The following is a 22,383-nucleotide window of genomic DNA, read 5'->3' on the forward strand; positions in this document are numbered from 1 at the left end:
CGGTTGTCTCACATATTTTATGCCAACAGCTAATCTTTTCTGAAAAGTCACACCTCCTTCAGTCCCCTGAAGAGGATGTGAGGTCAGGCAGCTGAAAGCAGTTTTTACTGTGTGTGATTAATGTTTTATGATGTGTCAACTGTGGTGTGATTGCTTCATGGGACATTTGAATCCTTTAATAACAGGGTTTTGCTCTGAAATGCAGACCTAGCATGAAGTCAGGGGCCTGTACTTCTGGGTGGTTTGATCGCTATTGTGTATATCAGCTCATTAAATGGTAGGAATGTGTACAACATGGGGGAGCATCCTAGCATGCAGAGAGCATATCAGGTATGTCTGTTTAATTGTCACAGATTGGTTATACCTAGGTTCAGAAGGTTAAGCAGAATCCTTTTACTGTAATAAAGAGTATTTAATGGAATTCTGCCTATATCAGTATATTTTAATTTGTACAGAATTAATTTATATAATTATTCATCTAAAAGAAGAAAACTAGATTAGTCTAGACATAACTTTATGTCTGAAAAATTGCAGTTGTTTCAGGAAAAGTGTCCTTTGTCTAGCGTTGTGTGCTCTTGTTTTAGTGCAGTTACCCATTATAATGTTTTTCTGGATAGTTCATTTCTTCTAAAACCAATGCTGTTCCAGAACCAACATTCGCAAGCGCCTCTGGCTCAGGAGAACATCATTTGCTCCTCATTCATCCATCAAGTATTTCATCAGCACCAGCTAAATCCTAGAATAGACTTAGTGCCAACTCAAGGGAAACTGTTCTCTAGGAACACTGACATAATAGAACACTGACTTGTACACAAGTGCAGGGTGAGCAGAGAGCTTTGGCAATGACATTTATTTTGTATACCATTGAGGTTGATATTTGACATCAGTTCAAATCACAGTCAGTAGATTGTTTAGAGAGAATTGGTTTGACTTTCCATTTAGGAGAATTTAGATTCAATTTCTACCTCTCATCAAATGCAAAAATTAATTCCAGACAGACTAAAGATTTAAATATAAAACATTAGAACTAAAAATAACAGCATATTTTTACAACTTTTGGGAAGGGAAGTCCTTTCTTACAATGATACCAGTGCCAAAAAGCCATTAAGAAAAAGACTGACAAATTTAACTAAATATAGCTGAAGATACCATAAACAACCTGGCAAATCAAAGGTGCTTGTGATGTTTCCTATTAGAGAAGTGTTCACATTGAAATACCACGTGCTAAAATGATATTTGACTTACTACGCAGTCATTCTATATTTCATAGAAAAATTGAAGAGAAACAAACTAGGGAAAATATCTGCTACATATATGACAGGTGAATGGTAATATTCTTCATATACCAAGATCTCTTACAAATTAAAAAAAATAGTAGAAAAAAGAACAAATGAAAACAAAAATAGAACTTAAATAGCCATTAAATATATAGAAACATGCTCATCCACAAAAGTATTTGAATACAGTACATTGAAACTAAAATGAAATATCATTTTCACCCAAGAAACTGACATAAATGCCCATGTACCGTTAATGCCAACATTAACTGGTAAATTATTTCTGGCGGTTGATCAACCTGGCTTTATCCTCTTTGATCCAGCAAATTTAGGAAATTATCCTGCAGAAATAAATATACAATAGTATATTGTCCAAAGATGTTTATTAAATTATTTTTTAAATAATAAAAAATTGGAAACTACCCTCATTAGGAGGTAGGCATTAAAAAGAGTAAGAGGACTTCTTGATTGGACTAAATGCTCAGCTCTGACTCTAATTGACAACTAATTCATTCCAAGTCTGTCCACTTTTATCTTGATGTTTCTTCTCTACTATGGCACTCTTCCCCGTTACGTAAGAGTTCTACAGATATTTTTTCCAGCTTTTATATTTCTTCAATCATTTCAACATTAAAAAATAGTATAAATGCATTTTGAAACTCAGCTTACCATCTTGAAACTGGAACCTCATAATATTGTTTTTAAAAAAATGGAACACTGAACAGATTATGTAGTATATGAACCCATTTAGGTAAATACACACACATGAAAGTATGTTTATATATGGGTATATGTCTGTCTCTATACTTTTAAAATCTATAGCCCTACCTATACTTTTGATCTTTCTTAAGGACTCACACAATAAATTACACCCAATCAACATACACCAGTGTGAAGCAGTTGTTGCATAAGGGGTTGTGAGAGTAGACAGTACCATTCACTTTTGACATGTTTAAATTTTTCATAAAGTTCATGTAGTCAGAAAAATCATAAGTACATTTTAATTTTAATTGAAAATACCTGAAGTAGGAATCCAGTAGGAGATATATGGCTCTGTTTTTTGAAACATTAAAATAGCCAGATTTTTTAACATGAAGGATTTAATTGTCCGCTGTGTGTTCTTTTACAACCAGAGCCATGCACATTTTACATTAGGACAACATAAGAACAGTTTCTAATTCCAGAATGCCACTAAGTATATCAGCAAGTATTATTCTCAAATCAGGGTCCCTAAATCTAAGTTGACATTACTGGCTAGCTTGTTTTCTGCATGTCCATTGAATAAGGTTTCCCTGACCTCATTATCTAGGAAGAACAGAAATTAGCAGGGCAATAGCCAGGGAGAAGAAAGAGACAAAAAGGGTAAGCATGGATTCTTGCCTAACCTGGATTTACAAATTTGTGTCTTACAGGCTTATTTCCATTTGGGTATCAATGAAAAGTTAGGACTCTCCGGAAGACCAGATAGGCCCATTGGCTGCCTTGGTACATCAAAGGTGCTCATAGAGTTTCTTACTATAGCAGTGCTCAGATTATAATACTATATGCTCTAATGTACCACCTGCCATGACTCACATTTTATTATTATATACTTTGGCTAATTATCTGAATTATTTTCTGAAAGTAAATCTTATTATTTGTTTTCCATCATAGTGTACACTTCTTTTAGCAATGAATAAGCATTTTTGCTTCCTTAAGAAGCTTTGTAAAATACCTGATTATGGCATATTTATTCAAAAACAGGCTTTCTTCCATCATATCAGAGGTGGACTACATTGTTTGTTACTGCACTGATTCAATAAAAAACCTTTAAAAATTTTTGATCGTATGTGGATTTCACAAACTATTATTTTATTTGCTTATTCAGAATTAAACATCAATTTTAATTTTTGTTAGAATTTACAATATTGCACTTTTGTGTTTATTATGTTTTATATATATTTTTAAATTATCCCTTACAGATTTATCGAATTTTAGGAAAGACTGTGGTTTGTTATCCCATCATATTTGACCTGAGTGATTTCTACATGTCTCAAGATGTTTTGCTGCTGATAGATGACATAAAGGTATCTTCTAAACATCTTTTTATTTATATGGGATCACTTTCTTTCTACTGATTTTATTATGTTATTAAATTGAGTGTTCGTGGGAGTCTATGAGTCTGATTAAGTGTTATGTATGTCTTTGACATGATGATGATCATGGTGGTGGTGGTGGTAGTAGAAATTTAGTTAAATAAACAATGACCACACACTGGTCTGTATACAGTCAGTCCAATATCTTCTTCCCGTGCTAGTATAAATCCACAGTTGTGTGGAGTGAGAATTAATCTTCTAAAAATGATAACCCTGGGACTGTTTTTTCCCTATGGGACCATTCTCTAGCTGTATTTATTAGGCAAAAAAATTTTTAAAGCCTTAAAACATACATGATTGCATTTAAGAACAGAGCTTAAAATCAAAATAATTTCAGCTTATGTACCCAAATACTGCATTAGGGCATTTCTTTTCCTAAATAGTCTACTTTATCCAGGGTTCAGTTATGAATGTCTTGATACACAGGAGTTTTGTGGGCTCTTTGTCACTGATGGTTAAGCATATTGATCAGCTCATGTACTGTGCCATTACATCCTACGTCATTCTTATATTTTGATAGAATGCCCTGCAGTTCATTAAGCAATACTGGAAAATGCATGGACGTCCACTTTTCCTTGTTCTCATCCGGGAAGACAATATAAGGTGGGTTAACAAAAGGATTGAGGTCCCCGTATCTCACCACTATTTACACTGTGAGCCTTTGGGAGCAGAACCTCCTTGTGCTTTTTGGTGTCCCTTTAAATATGTGGCATAGTTCTCTGCATATGTAAAGAGCACTTAGTCAATATTAGACCATCAATGTCTCACTCCATTGTTAATATGCATATTTTGCTTATCTCTTTATATTTTAGAGGTAGCCGATTCAACCCCATATTAGATATGCTGGCAGCTTTTAAAAAAGGAATGGTTGGAGGAGTCAAAGTTCATGTTGATCGCCTACAGGTAGTCTTCTGAATTTCAGTGTGTTGCTGTTCTCAAGACAGTCCACAGATACAACTGTTTCTTAATATATGTTTTATTGAAAGTTTTTTTCTTAAGGTTTTATTCTCTGTCTACCTTCCTATTCCTCTTCTCACCATCTCAGTATAAATCCTTGTAATCTGGTGCTTGAAAAGTTGCAGGGGTTTCCTAACCAAAATGTTAGACTTTAATAGTTTGTCTCTATCCTCAGTTTTGCATTTGAGGAAGTGGGGTTCCAGAGTCATGAAGTAACTTGCTGTATAAAGTTGGCTGACTCCTCTTCCAGTACTCTTTGCCCTAGTTGTCGATAATATCCAATCTGAAGATATTCCTTGTGCCATTCAGAACTTCACAGAATTATCTTCACAGCCCCTAAATTACAAAAACCCTCTGTTTGTTAGCTGAAACAGTTTCCCTGTCCATTATTTCCTACTAAACACTTTTGTTGTTTCAGCCAACACAAATTATTTACTGTGTTCCAAACTTTTATGGGGCTTCTGCCCCTCTGCTCATACCAGTCCCTCTGCTCATACGGGTCCCTCTGCTTGTAATATTTCCATCTTTTAAGGCCTCTAGACTTTGATGTCTTTTCCTCTGTTAAATCACTCAGGCCAGAAATGACACTTACTCTTTTTAGCATCCTTTTGTGACCATTTTCATAAACAACTCAGATTGTAGTCTTTCATGGAATTTTATGTCTTACTTTCTATAAAAATTGTGTTCATTCCACAGGATCCAGGATCTTTCATATAATAGGTATTCAATATTGAGTACAAAAGAAGAAGGCTATATTTGTATGTTAGGAATGTTTGTATGTTTGTATGATGTTTTTTCAATAAAAATATTTAAAAAAAAAAAAAAAAGAAGAAGAAGAAGAAAGCTCCTATTTCTCCCATCCTTGCCAGCACTTGTAATTTTCGTGGTTTTTTGTTTTGTTTTTTATTTTTAAACAAACAGTCTCATGGGTGTGAGGTGTTATCTAATCGTGGTAGTGACTTGTTTCTTCCTCCTGGCTAATTTTTTTAAGCATCTTTTCATGTGCTTATTGGTCACTTGTATACTTTCTTTGGAGAATTGTCTGTTCAAGCCTTGACCCATTTTTTAATTGGGTTTGTTTCTCTTTTTATGGTTGAATTGTAGGTTTTAGAAATATATTCTGTATATTATATCCTTATCAGTTTTGTGGTTTTCAGATAGTTTCTCCCATTCTTTAGGTTGTCTTTTTGCTTTATTGAGAATGTCCTTACATGCATAAAAGGTTTTTGTGTTGTTGAAAACAAATTAATCTGGTTTTTTTCTTCATTTGTTGCTCTTACTTTTGGCTTTAAGTCTAAAAATCCATTGCTAAATACAAGGTCCTAAAGATATTTCTTCTAAGAGTTTTTTAGTTTTATATTTAGGTTAATGATCCATTTTGATTTGTATATGATGTAAGGTAAGAGATCCACTTTCAGTCTTTTCCATGTGTATAATCAGTTTTCCCAGTACCAGTTGTTGAAGTGAGTATACTTTCCCTATTGAGTGGACTTGATACCCTTGTCAAAAATCAGTTGTCCATAGATGTATGAGTTAATTTCCGCACTCTCAAATATATTCCATTAGTCATCCGTTTATTTTGTTTATGCTTTGTGGCTTGAACTCTGCTTTATTAGTGGAATCACTACCCCTGCTTCCTTATTTTTTTCATTTCCGAACATACACTTGTCCATACCTTGATTTTAACTGATCTGAATCCTCCTGCTTCAGTGTTCATCTAATATATAGCGTGTAGTTTGCTCTTAAGATGTGATCCACCTTGAAAATCTTTTAAAAATGCATGTTAATCGCATTCACTGCTATCGATATGACTTTTATGTTTAGTCTCAATGTGTATTTTGTTATATTTGCTATATTTATTTTGCTGTGAGATGTGTATTCTTTGATATTAAAGCTATAATTTTTTTTTAATTTGGAAAGGTTTATATTTTTGTTTTAGGTGTTACCTTTGTACTCTTAACTTATTAAAATGCACTTAGTCACCAGTTTTATTATTTGACTTTTACTACATCATTAATCCATTTTTAAACATTTTTTTATTGCTACAGACAACGTAATACAAAGGAAACAAAGAAAAAGCAATGATTTTCAAAATACAATTCAACAAGTAGATACAGAACAGATTTCAGAGTTTGTTATGGGTTACCATTCCTCTATTTCAGATTTTTCCTTCTCACTGCTCCAAAACGCTGGGAGCTAAAAGAAACATTTTTTCTTTCTTTTTTTGTGAAAAATAACATATGTACAAAAAAGCAGTAAATTTCAAAGCACATCACAATAGTTTTAGAATATATTTCAGAGTTTGACATGGGTTACAATTCCACAATTTTAGGTTTTTGCTTCTAGCTGCTCTAAAATACCGGAGACTAAAAGAGATATCAATTTAATGATTCAGCATTCATATTCATTTGTTAAATCCTGTCTTCATTGTATAACTCCACCATCACCTTTGATCTTTCCATCCCTATGTTTAAGGGCTGTTTAGGCTATGGTCATTCTAACTTTTTCATATTGGAAAGGGCTGTCACTAATGTGGGATAGGGAGATGAAACTATCTGGTTGGGACCTATTTGGAGGTTATAGGTTTTTGGAATGTTACCCTACTGCATGGAACCTTTGTAGAATCTTATATATTTCCCTAAGTGTTCTTTAGGATTGGCTGGAATGGTTTTGCTTCAGGTTTGGCAAGTTATGGTAGGTAGCATTGTCTAACTGAAGCTTGTGTTAGAGTTACCTTCAGAGTAGCCTCTCAACTCTATTTGAACTCTCTCAGCCACTGATACCCTATGTGGTACATTTCTTTACCCCCTTTTGGTCAGGATGAAATTGTTGATCCCATGGTGCCAGAGCCACACTCATCCATGGAAGTCATCTCCCACGCTGCCAAAGGAAACTGTCACCCCTGGATGTCATGTCCACATAGGGGAGAGAGCAGTGATTTCACCTGCAGAGTTGGGCTTAGAGAGAGAGAGAGAGGCCACATGTGAGCAACAAAAGCAGTCCACTGGAAGTAACTCTTAGACATAGTTATAGGTAGACTAAGTTTCTCTACTACATACATAAGCTTCACAACAGCAAGCCTCAAGATTAAGGGCTTGGCCTATTGACTTAGGTGTCCCTATGTTTGTCACAGTATCAGGGGTTTCCCCTGTGGTAAAGTTTAATAGTTCCATATTGTTTCTCCCATCCCTAAAGGGACTTTGCCAGTACTTTCTGATTATTTGCTTAGTATACTCTGGTATGCATCCAGGCATTACATTAAGCTATACAGAATTAAAGACCTTCATTCTTATTCTGGGCTCCCTGTGTTTGGATTATTTAAATGATCTGTCCAGACAGGTTAAGTTAGATTATGTGCTACCGAAAATTTAAGTTCTGGTCAAAGTAAACATTTCTTCCTTTGGTTTCAAAGAGTAGATGAGGTTCTAAAATATAGACAGTGTCTTCCTTACCCATGTATTCTGAATTACCTTTATCCCAGCCTGATTGGTTTTGTTCTTAACTCTAAATACCTGGTTTTACATATATAGAACAGCTTCTCAAAATCCAGAAGTAATAATTACCACTCTGGGCTAAATGTGACTGCTATAAGAACTTACAATCTAGGCCCCTTGTGGGCTTATAAGTATTTTCTAAGTGAGACCATCTATTAACTGCTTTTTTGTTTCTGGCTTATTTTGCCTCACCAAATGTTCCACAGGTTCATTCACAGTGTTGCATGCCTCACAACTTTGTTTCTTTGTGTAGCAGCACAGTATTTGAGCATATGTAAGCACCATCATTTGCCAATCTAATTCTCAGTCAGTGCAACCTTCAGACACCTTTATTCATTAGGTAGCATGTATAATGTCCAAAGTCAATAGTTTATCAATACTCTCAATTTTAGATAATTTCATTGTTCCCAAGAGAAGGATAACCAATAAACACACCCTCACCAAGTAGAAAATCTGAACCTTCCCTTAACTCTTGTCCCTCCCGCCATTATAAATTCCTGGTGTTGCTGTGGTACTGTTGATGTTTTCCCGTTAAACATATCCCAAAGCATACAATAGCAGATTTCCCCTCATACCCTGAAGTTATATGCTGTTTATTCAAAAGATTCATACCTTTGAAGTAGTTCATGCAATAACTTATTTATATTTCTGTTGTTGACTGCTGGGACACATGGGTCTGTACAACTCCTTTCAATCACATTCACCTTCAGTATGGTAATATTACTTATAGACCCATTTACATTTGAGTTCAACCTCATTAGCTAACTGTTCACCCATCTCTAGCTTCCATCTCTAGGTCCCCTATATTCTGTATCATAAGCCTCTGGTTTTACATTTGTCATGGTCATAAAAGTGGAATCATGCAGTATCTATCATTCTGTGTCTGGCTTATTTCACTCAACATTATGTCCTCAAGGCTTATCCATCTCATTGTATGCTTCAGGATGTCATTTCATCTTACTGCTACATAATATTCCATCATATGTATATACCACATTTTGTTAATGCACTTGTTTGTTGATGGGCATTTGTATCCTTTCCATCTTTTGGTGATTGTGAATAATGCTGCTATGAACATCGGTGTGCAAAGGTCTGTTTGTGTCACAGCTTTCAGCTCTTCTGGATATATATCAAGTAGCGGTATTGCTGGGTCATAGGGCAGCTCGATATTTAGTTTCTTAAGGACCTGCTAAACTGTCTTCCATAGTGACTGTACCATCAGGGACATTCCCACCAGCAGTGCTTAAGTGTCCCCATTTCTCCGCATCTTCTCCAACATTTGTAGTTCCCTTTTTCTTTAATAGCAGCCATTCTCATAGGTGTGAAGTGGTATCTCATTGTAGTCTTGATCTGCATTTCCCTTATAGCTAATGAAAATGAGCGTCTCTTCATGTGTTTTTTAGTTATCTGTATTTGCTCTTCAGAAAAATGCCTGTTCGTATCTTTAGCCCATTTTATGATTGGGTTGTTTGTTCTTTTGTTGTTGCAAGTATGATTTCTTTATGTATATAGGATATCAAACCTTTTATCCAATACGTGATTTCTGAATATTTTCTCTCATTGAGTTGGCTGTCCCATCACCTTTTTGACAAAGTCTTTTAAGGCACAAAAGCATTTGATTTTGAGGAGTTCCCGTTTATCCTATTTTTTTCTTTTGTTACTTGTGCTTTGGGTGTGAAGTTTAGGAAGCTACCTCGTATTACTAGGTCTTGAAGGTGTTTCCCTACATTTTCTTCTAAGAACTTAATGTACTGATTCTTATATTTAGATGTTTGATCCTATTTGAGTTAATTTTTCTGTAGGATATAAGGTAAGGATATCATTCTTTTAACTATTGATATCCAGTTCTCCCACATCCATTTATTGAAAAGACTATTTTGTCCCAGTTCAATGAATCTGGAGGCCTTATCAAAGATCATTGACCACAGATTTTGTGGTCTATCTCTGCGCTCTCAATTTTATTCTATTGGTAAATACGTCTGTCTTTGTGCCAGTATCATGCTGTTTTGACCACTGTGGCTTTATAATAAGTTTTAAAATCAAGAAGTATTAATCCTTCCACTTCATTCCTCTTTTTTAGGATGCTTTTAGCTATTCAGTGTCTCTTTCCCTTCCAGATGAATTTGATAACCAGCTTTTCCAACTTCTCAAAGTAAGTTGTTGGAATTTTAATTGCTACTGCATTGAATCTGTACATCAATTTGGGTATAATTGACATCTTAACTATATTTAACCTTCCTGTCCATGAGCAGGGAGTGTCTTCCCACCTACTTAGATCTTTGATTTATTGTAGCAATATTATGTAGTTTTCCATCCTTTATATCCCTAGTTAAGTTCATTTCTACATATTTAATTCTTTTAGTTGCTATTTTGAATGGAATTTTTTCCTTGACTTCTCAGTTAGGTCATTGCTTGTGTATAGAAACATTACTGATTTTTTGCACATTGATTTTATATCTCACTGAACCTTGCTGAATTTTATCTTGTTTAATTATCTCAAGTAACTTTGTTGTAGATTTCTCAGGATATTCAAACTGTAGTCTCATGTCATCTGCAAACAGTGGAAGTTTTACTTCTTCCTTTCCAATTTAGATGTCTTTTATTTCTTTTTCCTGCTTGATTGCTCTAGCTAGACCTTCTAGTATAATGTTGAATAATAATGATGACAGAGGGCATCCTTGTCTCATTCCCAGTCTTCGGGGGAAAGCTTTCTGTCTCTCTCCATTGAGTATGATCCTGCCGATGGGTTTTTCATATATGCCCTTATCTTACTGAGGAAGTTACCTTTGATTCCTACCTTTTTAATTTTTTTTTTTCAGAAAAGGGTGTTGAATTTTGCCGAATGATTTTTCAGCATCAGTAAAGATGATCATATGATTTTTCCCTTTTGATTTGTTAATGTGCTGTACTACATTAATTGATTTTCTCTTACATTTCTGACATAAACCCAACTTGGTTATGGTGTATAATTATTTTAATGTGTTGTTAGATGTGATTTTCTAATATGTTGTTGGAAATTTTTGCATGTACATTTATTAGGGAGATTGGCTTGTAGTTTTCCTTTCTTATAGCATCTTTACCCCGTTTTGGTATTAAAGTGATGTTAGCTTCATAAAATGAGTTAGGTAGTGTTCTTTTTTCCTTATTTTTTTGGAAAAGTTTGAGCAGGATTGGTGTTAGTTCTTTTGGGGATGTTTGATAAAACTCCCCTGTGAAGCCAGTTTGGCCCTGGCTTTTCTTTGTAGGGAGATTTTTGATGACTGATCGAATCTCTGCTTGTGATTGGTTTGTTAAGATTCTTGTATTTCTCCCTGAGTCACTGTAGCTTGTTTGTGTGTTTCCAGGGATTTGTCCATTTCATCTAAGTTGTCTAGTTTCTTGGCGTATACTTGTTCATAGTTTCCTCTTAGGATTTTTTGTTTCCAGGGTCTGTGGTAAGATCTCCCTTTCATTTCTGATCTTATTTGCGTCCTCTCTCTTTTTTTCTTTGTCAGCTTTGCTAGTGGTCCATCAATTTTATTGACTTTCTCAAAGAATAAACTTTTCATTTTATTGATTCTTTCTATTGTTCTTTTGTTCTCTGCTTTGATCTTTGTTATTTCTGTTCTCCTATTTGCTTTAGTATTAGTTGGCTGTTCTTTCTCAAGTTCTTCCAGGTAAGTCCTCGATTTCTCTTTCTTCTTTTTTGATTTAGACATTTAGAGCAGTAAATTTCCCTCTCAGTACAGTCTTTGCCATGTCCCATAAATTCTGATATATTGTATTCTCATTCATCTCCAGATAGCTACCAAATTCTCTTGCAATTTCTTCTTTGATGCAGTAATTATTTAGAGTGTGTTATTTAATTTCCATGTATTTGTGAAAATTCTCATTCTTTGGTGAATATTGATTTCCAGCTTCATTCCATTGTAATCAGAGAAAGTACTTTGAATAAATTCAGTGTTTTTAAATTTATAAAGATCTGTTTTGTCCTCCAGCATATAATCTGCCCTGGAGAATGTTCCCTGAGCACTAGAAAAGAATGTATATCCTGGTGTTTTGGAGTGTAACAATCTATATATGTCTGTTATGTCTAATTCATTTATCAAATTGTCTATGTTTTCTATTTCCTTGCTGATCATCTGTCTGGTTCTTCTATCTATAGAGAAGAGAAGTGTATTAAAGTCTCTTACTATTGTTGAAACGTCTATTGCTCCCTTCGGTTTTGCCTGTGTTTGTCTTATCTACTTTGGAGCTCCTTGATTGGAAACATAAACATTTCTGATTGTTATTCCTTCTAGGTGAATTATCCCTTTTATTAATATATAGTGTCCTTCTTTGTCTCTTATAATGTCTTTACATTTAAATTCTCTTTTGTCTGTTATTATTATAGTTCCTTCTGCTTTCTTTTGATTACAACTTGCATATATAAGAATCATCTGGGGGCAGGCCACAGTGGCTCAGTAGGCAGGAATGCTTGCCTGCGATGCCAGAGGACCCGGGTTCATTTCCCGGTGCCTGCCCATGTGTGTAAAAAAAAAGAGAGAGAGAGAAAAGAATCATTTGGGAAACTGGTGGTTCTTTTATTTGTGCACTTTGTTTTTTCCATCATTTTCCTGAGATCCAATTCAGATTTTTCCATCTTTTTTCCATTTGCTCTTTTGTGTGCGCGAAATCAGTTGCCCTGTCTGCTAGCTTGCTTATTCTTTCTTCTGCCTCTTCAAATCTGCTGTTGTGTGTCTCTAGTATATATTTGATTTGGTCTGCAGCATGTTTAATCTCTTGATATCTGCTGATTTCCTATTTATTCTTTCAAATTTCTTTTTATGCTTTTCTATTGTCTTCTTGATCTCCTTTATGTCATTAGCCCCATCCCATTGATTTTATTCAGTAGAGTTATATAAACTTCTTTGATTAGTTGTTCCAAAGTCTGTGTCTCCTCTGGTATTTTAATTTGGTCATTAGGCTGGGCTATATGCCTGTAACTTGAAATACTTAGTGATCTTCAGTTGCGTTTGGAGCATGTCAGTATCTTGATAGGGTTACTTTAGAAGTTGATTTTCTTCAGTAGTATGAAGCTTTGTATTTGTGCTATAAATGTAGAGCAGGGTATGGGACGGGGCACAATAGTGTGGTGACGGATTGCAAGGCAGGTATAGTCATGGATTGGGGATGCTGTGCTGGTCCCTTTGAGCCTGGGGTGCAGGACCCAGGGTTATGGTAGTACAGTGCAAGGTGCAGCTCAGGCAGGCCTTAGAGCGCAGGAGCAGGGTGCAGCATGGGAGACACAGAGGTAGGGTACAGCCGGAGGTGGACAGTGGCTGCTATGCAGGCAAGATGTGAGTGGGCACATGGAGCATGAGGGTTGTGCGTATCAGGGTGTGAAGTAGGTATACAGAGGTCTGAGCGCAGAGACGATAGGGTGTGGGTATGTCCATACGCAGGGGGTTGGATCCAGGGTGCCCAGGTGCGGATGTGCAAGTATGTAGGGGCAGGACACAGGTCACGGGGGTTGTGGGTCATGGGTCAGGCGTGGGTGATGTCGAGTGGGCTGGGCCCTAGCGTGGTAGTACAGTTTGACCAGGTATGCACGCATGTGTGGGGGTGGGGGCTGGGTAGGCTATGTAGCAGAGATCTACCATGAGCATCTGTCAGATGGAGAGCAGGGTGCTTGTGCTAAGGGGTAGGGCAAGGGTGTGCACATGGTCAGGGCAGTGGGTTGGAGTGCAGAGTTCAAGAGGTCAATTCATGGATGTATGGGTGTCTGGCGGGAAAGATGTGGCTGGGCACGTGCTTGGGTCTGTGGGGTGGGGATCCCTGGTGTGTGTGAGTCTAGAGGACAGGCCCCTGGTGTGCCTGTGTGCAGAGCTCAGGGGTAGCCAGCAGGCCTGTGTGGGCTGGGGGTGGGTGGGCCCAGATACATAGGTTATCACCCAGTGCTGGAGAGTGTGGCAGGGTTGTAAACATGAGTGTGTGGGAATCTGCAAGGGCCTTACACTAATGTATATGTGCACAGAGCTCAGGGGGATGTGGGGCAGAGTTGTGTGACTTTATGGGCTGAGGACAGATGTAGCCTGGCTATGAAGGTGAGTGCCCACAGCCTGGATGCATGGGTGACCACCTGTCGGGGGCAGGGATGGGGAGATAGGGGTCAAAAAAAAGCTGGTTGCAGGTGCGTGGGCCTTGAGATGGTCTGGGTGAGACTGTGTGCTTGTGTGGGAGAGATGGGTCAGGCTATGACAGGCGTGCGTAGAATGTGGGAGGAGTCACAGGTCACTTGGGGGGGCATGGCGTGCCTGAGGATAGTGCGTTCAAGGAACGCAGCTTGGTTTGCTTCCTAATCCCAGTCTCCCTGTCCATGTACTTCTGAGGGCTCCGAGCTTCCGTTTCAAAAAGGGCAGATTAGGCTCTTTGCACTAGCTGGACAGTCTCTGGTTCTCTCTGCCTCAGTTCTTTAGCTTGTGCAACCAGAGCTTCCTTGTGTGGTGTAGAAGACCCTCTCAGGTCACTTATACTCAGGAATCACTGGCCAGTCGCCTTCCTGTCCCTTCTCAAGCTGTTCTTGGAGCAGGGGTGAAATTGACCTATCCTGTTCTGCCAATTTCCTAGAACTACCATCCATTCATTTTTAAGAGTGAAGTTGAAAAAGGTTATTGGAAGCTGTGTGTTTGGGCAAAGTTCTTTTGTCTTATTGAATCCATTTAGAAGATGGTCTACTGGCAAGGGCCCTTTTGTTGGAGGAAGCCCCAGATACCATTATCTGGACTGGAGGTCTTTTCGTTGACTCTTCTCTGAGACTCTTTAGTTTCCCCAGGAAATAATCATCTATCCTCCTGTCTGAAGTACTTATACCTTTCTTCCTCATTTGCAAAAATGAGGTTATAGCAGGATGGGAGAAGGGAGCCAGTAGCCTCCTGTCTGAAATACTTATACTTTTCTTCCTCATTTGCAAAAATGAGGTTACAGCAAGATAGAGGAAGGGAGCTGGTAGTATAGTCTTTTACTTAGTCCTTTGTTAAAATCTTGCATTTCCTGCTCTTTGCTGTGCCTTATACTCCTGCGTATGGAGCCTTTCACCAAAGAATAAACCTGTTCTCTCCTGAAAGGTAAAAAATGAAAGCATTCAAGAACTTCCTAGCTATGTCAAGAAGGAAGAGGAAGTTTTGGAGCCTGTCATTTTGTATATAGACTGTCAGTCAAGTTATTGCTTCTAAGTCCCTTTCTCCCTCCCCTGCAGTATCTGGGCCTCAGAGTCTCGAGCCTTTCAGGGTTCTGTAGGGATGTTTGCTTTCCCTTAGAGGTAAAGTTACTTTGCTGTGCTAAGTTAATTACTCCTCTCCATCTGTTGTGCTTATTTAAAACTTTTTTAGAATATCTTACTCACTGATATCTCCTTTCTGGTTCTGTATGCCTACTTGACCCTTATTTTTCTGCAGTCATTTTAGTGGAATTTAAGGAAAGATAAGAATTAAGTATACGTTCTTATCATATTAACCAGAAGTCTGCTGTTACTTTTACACTCTCTATTCCAAGATCACCTAGATATTTTTCTAAGCTTTATAAGAAATGCATGGACTGAAGAAAAAAACCTATTTAATTTTGATGAAATATGTAAAATAAGATTTTAATAAATGAGGGAATAATTAAATATTAAAAGATGTTAGTTCTTAGTTATCCATGCCCAGAGGAGTGAGAGGACCCCTACCTCACACGTCTTATACAAAAATTAACTCAAAGGGGTTCAGAAACCTAAACATAAGAACTAGTACCATAAAACTTCTGGGAGAAAATATAGGGAAACATTTTCAAGATTTAGTGATAGGAGATAGCTTCTTAGACCCTATACCCCAAAGCCAAACAATCACATAAAAAAATAGACAAAAACAGGAAAAAAAAAAAACAGGAAACTGCAGGTTTCGGAGAGGATGTGGAGCAATAGGAACCCTTATTCACTGCTGGTGGGAGTATAAAATGGTACAGCCGTTGTGGAGGACAGTTTGGGGATTCATCAGAAAACTGAATATTAAGTTGCCCTATGACCCAGCAAATCTGCTACTCAGTGTATACCCAGAAGATCTGAAAGCAGGGACACAAATAGACATTTACACCCTGATGTTAATAGTGGCATTATTCACAGTTGCCAAAAGATGGAAACGGTCCAAATGCCCATCAACAGAAAAGTGGATAAACAAAATGTGGTATATACATATGATGAAATATTATGCAGTAGTAAGAAGAAATGAGGTCCTGAAACATGCAGCAATATGGATGAATCTTGAGGACATAATGCTGAGTGAAATAAGGAACTAACATACCTTTTTTTTTTAAAGTGAAATCATACAATATTTGCCCTTTTGTGTGAATTCACTTTAAAAAGGGCAAATATTGTATGATTTCACTTAAAAAAAAAATGTTAGTTCCTCCTAAAGTAATATATTGGTTTGTAATCACAGTCACAGTGAGGAATTCAGTGGAAATGTTGGCAGAGCTTTTGGCAGTCTCTTATTGCCAATGGGACAAAAATTGGAATTCAAGGCCCGCAGGGAGGAGAGATCCTGATACACATTCCAGACTTTCAGGTAGTCCTCTTGAAAGGCTATGCCTTAGGAGTAAAGCAAACCAGAAATAGTTCCATTCTCACAAAGAATAGAAAATAACTTCATTCTCAGCCTCAAAGTGTTTCTGTAGTGATTTATGTAGAAAGTCTATCTTTCATTAAAAAATTACCGGGCATACTAGAAGAAAGGATCAAGCAATTGAGAACCAAGAGGAAACAGACAGAAATAGATCTGCCCCACTGAGCCCCAGATATTGGAGTTATCAGATACAGACTTTAAAGTGACTATGATCAATATTGTATAAGAAATCAGGTGACAAGATAGAGAATTTTATTGGAGACTTTGAATTTATAAAAAGAATCAAATAGAAAGTCTAAAAATGAAAAATGCAATCATTGAAATTAAGACTTCAGTGAACCAGTGAGTACTTGCTGAGTATAATTGATTTCAGGATATAGGTAATACAGAAAAAAATCCTACTATACACATAAGAACTTAAAATGATATATGTGATCAAGAGAACTTGAGGAATTGTTAGTGATGTATAGATTATTTAATAAATACTTTGAGAAAATTAGTGAAATTTCACATCACATATCAGAATGCATTGCAAATTGGATTAAATGGTTTAATGTAAAAAGTAAAGCCATAAAATTTTTCATTACAATTTTTGAAAGAAATAAAAATATTTTCAGGCTTTCATTTCAAGCTTATATAATGGCCCGACAGTTTCAACCTGAGATGTTGACAAATTCTTATTTCAGTGTGGGATTTCAGCTTAAAAAAGAATTTTACTTGGCTTTAAAGATTTTTTATCCTGCCATGTTTTGGAGAGTTTCCATTTCATTTGAAGAGTCAAGCAAATTATAAAGATAATGCAGTAGATGCTGAAATTTTCTCTCAAAACAATAAATTAGACATTTTCTCTCAAAACAATAAATTTCTCATTTGCTTTTGATTTCTTTTTAGTGTCAGACAAGCAAAGAACTTTAAAGTTGGAAAGAGATCCTTTTTCTCCATCTTCTATGAAATTGGAAAACTTATATATCCTTATATACACAAACTCAAGTTGGATAGGACCTTGAGATCATTTCACCTAATGCCCTCATTTAACATCAGTGGAGCCCTTGATAGGAAATTGATTCTCTAAGTCCTGAGATTAGTTATTGCAGAAGAGGGGCTAGAAATAATGGCTTCATATTCCTGGCAAATGCTTTTTCTACCCATGTATCTGGACCTTTTTCAATGTCCTCTTCAGCAGCAGAGTTTCGCTACCTTGTCATTTTTCTATTTTAGTTGTGCTTCAGAAGTTAGAAGAGAGAGGGGTGAGTAGTTTAATTTTTTATGATTCAGGGTGCTATATTTTGAAATTTTTTATGTAAATAGGACCTCAGTGTTTTTACTTTTCATCTTCTATTTAACATAGCAACTGACTGTGGCAAAAAAAAAAAAATCCTCTTAGATTTTATTTCAACGCCTTTTAAATTTCCTTAGACCATGACCTGCAATTTCTCTCATCACTGGACCTCAGCTTCCCTTCCCAAGGTTCATCACCCAAGAATCTCTCCATTGCAGTTCATTCCAGCCACACTTTCCACTCCCCAAGTGTACTGAGTTCTTTGTATACAATTGGAGGTTTTCTTTGACTCTCAGACTATTACCCTATTGTAGAGTTTGTCTTTTCCTTCTTTCCTTCTAAGTCATAATTTATTTTTTACTGCGATTTTATTGAGATATAGTCATATACTATACAAACCATCCAAAGTGTACTGTCATTGTATCACAGTATCATCATATAGTTGTACATACATCCCTATGATAAGTTTTAGAACATTTTCATTACTCCAGAAGAGAAAAAAAATAGAAAACCCATATTCTTCCGTACCCCTTTTCCTCCCTTATTGTTGACACATAGTATCGGTGTGGTATATTTATTACTATTGCTGAAAGAATATTAAAATATTACTGTTAATTTTAGCCCATAGTTTACGATAGGTACTCTTTTTCCCATTTACCCCTCTGTTATTAACTCCTTATAATAGTGTTGCACATTTTGTTCTAGTTTATGAAAGAACGTTTTAGTATTTGTAGTTACATTACCTTATGTTTATCTTGTCCTCCACAAGATTCACTGTGTTATACATTTCCCATGTTTCATTTCCAACTTTCCTTCTGGTGACATACATGAGTCTAAGCTTCCCCTTTCTACCACATTCACGTACTATTCAGTACTGTTAATTATTTTCACAGTAACATGCTACTATCACCTCTATCCATTTCCAAATGTTTACATTCAATCTAGTTTAGTATTCTGCACATATTAAGCAACTGCTCCCCAGTTTTTAGCCTTACTCTATATCCTGGTAACCTATATTCTATATGTCTGTGAGTATTATAATTATTTCACACAGTGAGATCAAACAATATTTGCCTTTTTGTGTCTAACTTATTTCACTTAACAGTGTTCTAAAAGTTCATCCATGTTGCACACTTCGAGACTTCATTCCTTCTTACTGCTGAGTAATATTCTATTGTATATTTATGACATTTTGTTTATCCATTGTCTGTTGATGGACACTTGGGTTGTTTCCATCTTGTGGCAATAATGAATAATGCCACAATAAACATCCATCTGCAAATCTCTGTTTGCATCCCTGCTTTCAGATTTTCTGGGTAAATCCTGACTGACAGGATTGCTGGGTCGTAAGGAATTTTATGCTTAGCTTCCTGAGGAATTAACAAATCATCCTCCACAGCACTGTACCATTTCACATTCCCACTAGCAGTGAATACATGTTCCAGTTTTTCCATATCCTCTCCAACACTTGTAGTTTCCTGTTTGTTTAATAATAGCCTAGTAGGTGTGAGTTGATATCTCATTGTGATTTTGATTTGTATTTTCCTTATAGCCAGTGAAACTGAGCATCTTTTCATGGCTTTTTAGTCATTTCTATTTCCTCTTTGGGAAAATTTCTATTCATGTTTTTTTGTCCATTTTTTAGTTGGGTTGTTTGTCTTTTTATTTTTAAGTTGTAGGATTTCTTTATATATTCTGGATATCAATCCTTTATCAGATACATGGTTTCCAAATATTTTCTACCATTGAGTTGGTTGCCTTTTCACCCTTTTGACAAAGTCCTTTGAAGCACTGAAGTATTTGATTTTAAGGAGTTCCCATTTATCTGGGTTTTTTTTTCTTTCATTGCTTCTGGTTTCTATGTAAAGTCTAAGAAACTGCTGGCTATCGTTAGATCTTGAAGATATTTGCCTACATTTTCTTCTAGGAGTTTGTAGTACTGGTTCTTATATTTAGGTATTTGATCTATTTGGAATTAATTTGTATATAGAATGAGAGATCCTCTTCCATTCTTTTGGTTATGGATATCCAGTTTTCCCAACACCATTTAATAGACGAGATTGTTCTATTTGGAAGCCTTTTCACAAATCAATTGACCATAGATCTGAGGGTCTAATTCTGAAATCTTAATTTGATGCCATTGATCAATATGTCTATCTTTATATAGTACCATGCTGTTTAGACCATTGTGGTCTCTAATATGCTTTAAAGTCAGGAAGCGTGATACCACCTACTTCATTCTTCTTTTTCAAGATGTTTTTGGCTATTCAAGGCCCCTGACCCTTCCAAAGAAAATTTTTAATTAGCTTTTCCATTTCTACAAACAGTTTGTTGGGATTTTCATTGGTGTTAACATTGAATCTATAAATCAGTTTGAGTAGAATTGACGTCTTAACGACTTTTAGTAATCCAATCCGTGAACGTGGAATGTGTTGCCATTTATTCAAGTCTTCTTTGATTTCTTTTAGCAATGTTTTGTAGTTTTTAGTATACAAGTCCTTTACAGCCTTGGATAAATTTATTCTTAGATGGTTGATTCTTTTAGTAGCTATTGCAAATTGAATTTTTTTCTTGATTACTTCCTTGCATAGCTCATTACTAGTACATAGATGCACCATTGATTTTTGCATATTCATCTTGTATTCCCTCATTTGCTGAACTAATATAATCTCAAGTAGCTATGTTGTTTTGTTTTGTTTTTCCAGGATTTTCTAAATATAGGATTATATCACCTGCAAATGTTGACAGTTCTACTTCTTCCTTTCCAATCTGGATGCTTTTTTTTCCTTACCTAATTGCTCTAGCTAGAACTTTTAGCACAATGTTGAATGACAGTGGTGACAGAGAATATCCTTGTTTCTGATCCTATCTAATTAATAATTTAAGTTTACAGCTTTGCTCCTTGTTGCCTTTTTGGTGATGCCTCCTAGACTGGAATAAATTTTTTCCTTCCAGTGTGCTTCTGTTGTTTTGCTTGAAGTTCTCTATAGCTCTTATTTCATTGTATATCTAGTGAGTTGCTTATGTCTTCTTTCTGTGAATTTTAAGCTCTTTCAGGTAAAGCTTCCCCCATCTCTGCATTCTCAGAGAATACTGATCATTACTACTCTCTCTTGAGGAAATATGTAAATATTGATTCATTGATTCAACAAATACTTATTGAACCCTCCTCCCAACAGATACTGGGGATAAAGTGGTGAATAAGAGATAGAGGAGTGTGTTTTCATGGATTTAAATTCTAATGGGGTAGCCAAACATAAAACAAAAACCTGTAGGGATAGAGAGTAATAGGAAAAAGTACAGTCTTAGGTAGGGTATTCAGTTGAAATGGATCTGGTGGGATATAATTGAATGTCTTAGAGTAAGATACTTTTTTAATATTACATGGTATTTAACATATCTGTAGCAATATTAAGTTATTTTATTACTATCAGAACTAAGATATTAATGGCTAGCAAATTAAATCATAAATATGTTTTTTATATTAAACTAATTTAGGAGCCTGTTCAAATTTTTTTTCAAGAACTCTAGAGACTATTTTTGGAATTTAGCATTTGCCTGTTAACTCAGACTAAACATTTACTTCATAAGCTGAATAGGAATATAAGGGTAAGTAGGTCAGAAATGGGAAATAGTCATCAAAATTATTTTTCATGTTTTCAGATTAGCTGTCAGCTTTAAAATTAAGTAATTATTGACGCTTTCTGTCATACACCACATTACAATACATTATCAAATCCTGTTGTCTCTATGATCAAATTGTATCCAGAATCTAACCACTTTCTATCACCTTCAGACTCATCAGGATGCAAGCTACTATCATCTCTCACCTGGGTTTTTGTAATAGCATCTCCTAAATTCCTTCAGCCATAAGACAGTTAGCCTTCTCCTATTCTACTGGTCATGAGGTGGTTAGGTTATGTCACACATTACAATGCTCCAATATCTTTCCCTCTCACAGAAAGTAAAAGCTGCAATCGTTCAAATGCTCTCTATGGTCTGGACCTCCCTCTGACTGCATCTCCTAGCATTCTCCTACTGTTCCCTCTACTTCAACCACACTGGCATCCTTACTGCTCCTAAAACATGCCAAATATGCTCCTGTCTCAACACCTTTGTACTTGCTCTTCCCTTTTCTTCACTCTCTTCTTACATGTCACCTAATAGGAAGTCTCTTAATCTATATGAAGATCTATATTAATCACACTAGTCTATATTAGAGTGATCTATGTGATTAGTATAATAAAATGACAAAACTGCCTTGTCCTATACCCCACCATGGCACTCCCCATCGCCTACATTTTTATTTACGTTTTTTTTTTTTCAGGAAAGCAATTGAGTTTTGTGCATTGTATATGGAGATCATGCAATACTCACTTCTTAGTTCCTGGTGATTTTTTGGTAGATTATCTCTGAATACAGTCAATTTTCTTCCTTCCTTTCTAATCTATGTATGGCTTTTTTTTTTCCTATTTTTGTATTGTTGTTGTTATACTCATCATTACAATTTATTATAGTTAAGGTCTATAGATTAAAATCTGCAAAGAGAAAAAGCTATATGGGACAAAGACCAGAGGAACCTAGGTACAATGTCACAGATATCCCCTCCTGGTGAAATCACATGGG

General features: G+C 36.1%; 1 protein-coding gene across 11 annotated transcripts in view; it reads left to right on the forward strand.

The window, feature by feature from the left end:
* Window positions 1-22,383, forward strand: part of PHKB (phosphorylase kinase regulatory subunit beta) — a 294,059-nt gene that overhangs the window by 218,301 nt on the left and 53,375 nt on the right. For all 11 annotated transcript variants that reach the window (XM_077132330.1, XM_077132329.1, XM_077132328.1 and 8 more), the window contains 4 exons: window positions 2,690-2,773; window positions 3,239-3,343; window positions 3,933-4,015; window positions 4,225-4,315. In XM_077132330.1, coding sequence (XP_076988445.1) covers window positions 2,690-2,773; window positions 3,239-3,343; window positions 3,933-4,015; window positions 4,225-4,315 — 363 coding nt within the window. The remainder of the gene's footprint in view (window positions 1-2,689; window positions 2,774-3,238; window positions 3,344-3,932; window positions 4,016-4,224; window positions 4,316-22,383) is intronic.

The sequence above is a fragment of the Tamandua tetradactyla genome, chromosome 16 (genome assembly GCF_023851605.1).
Source record: "Tamandua tetradactyla isolate mTamTet1 chromosome 16, mTamTet1.pri, whole genome shotgun sequence".
Classification (NCBI taxonomy): Eukaryota; Metazoa; Chordata; class Mammalia; order Pilosa; family Myrmecophagidae; genus Tamandua; species Tamandua tetradactyla.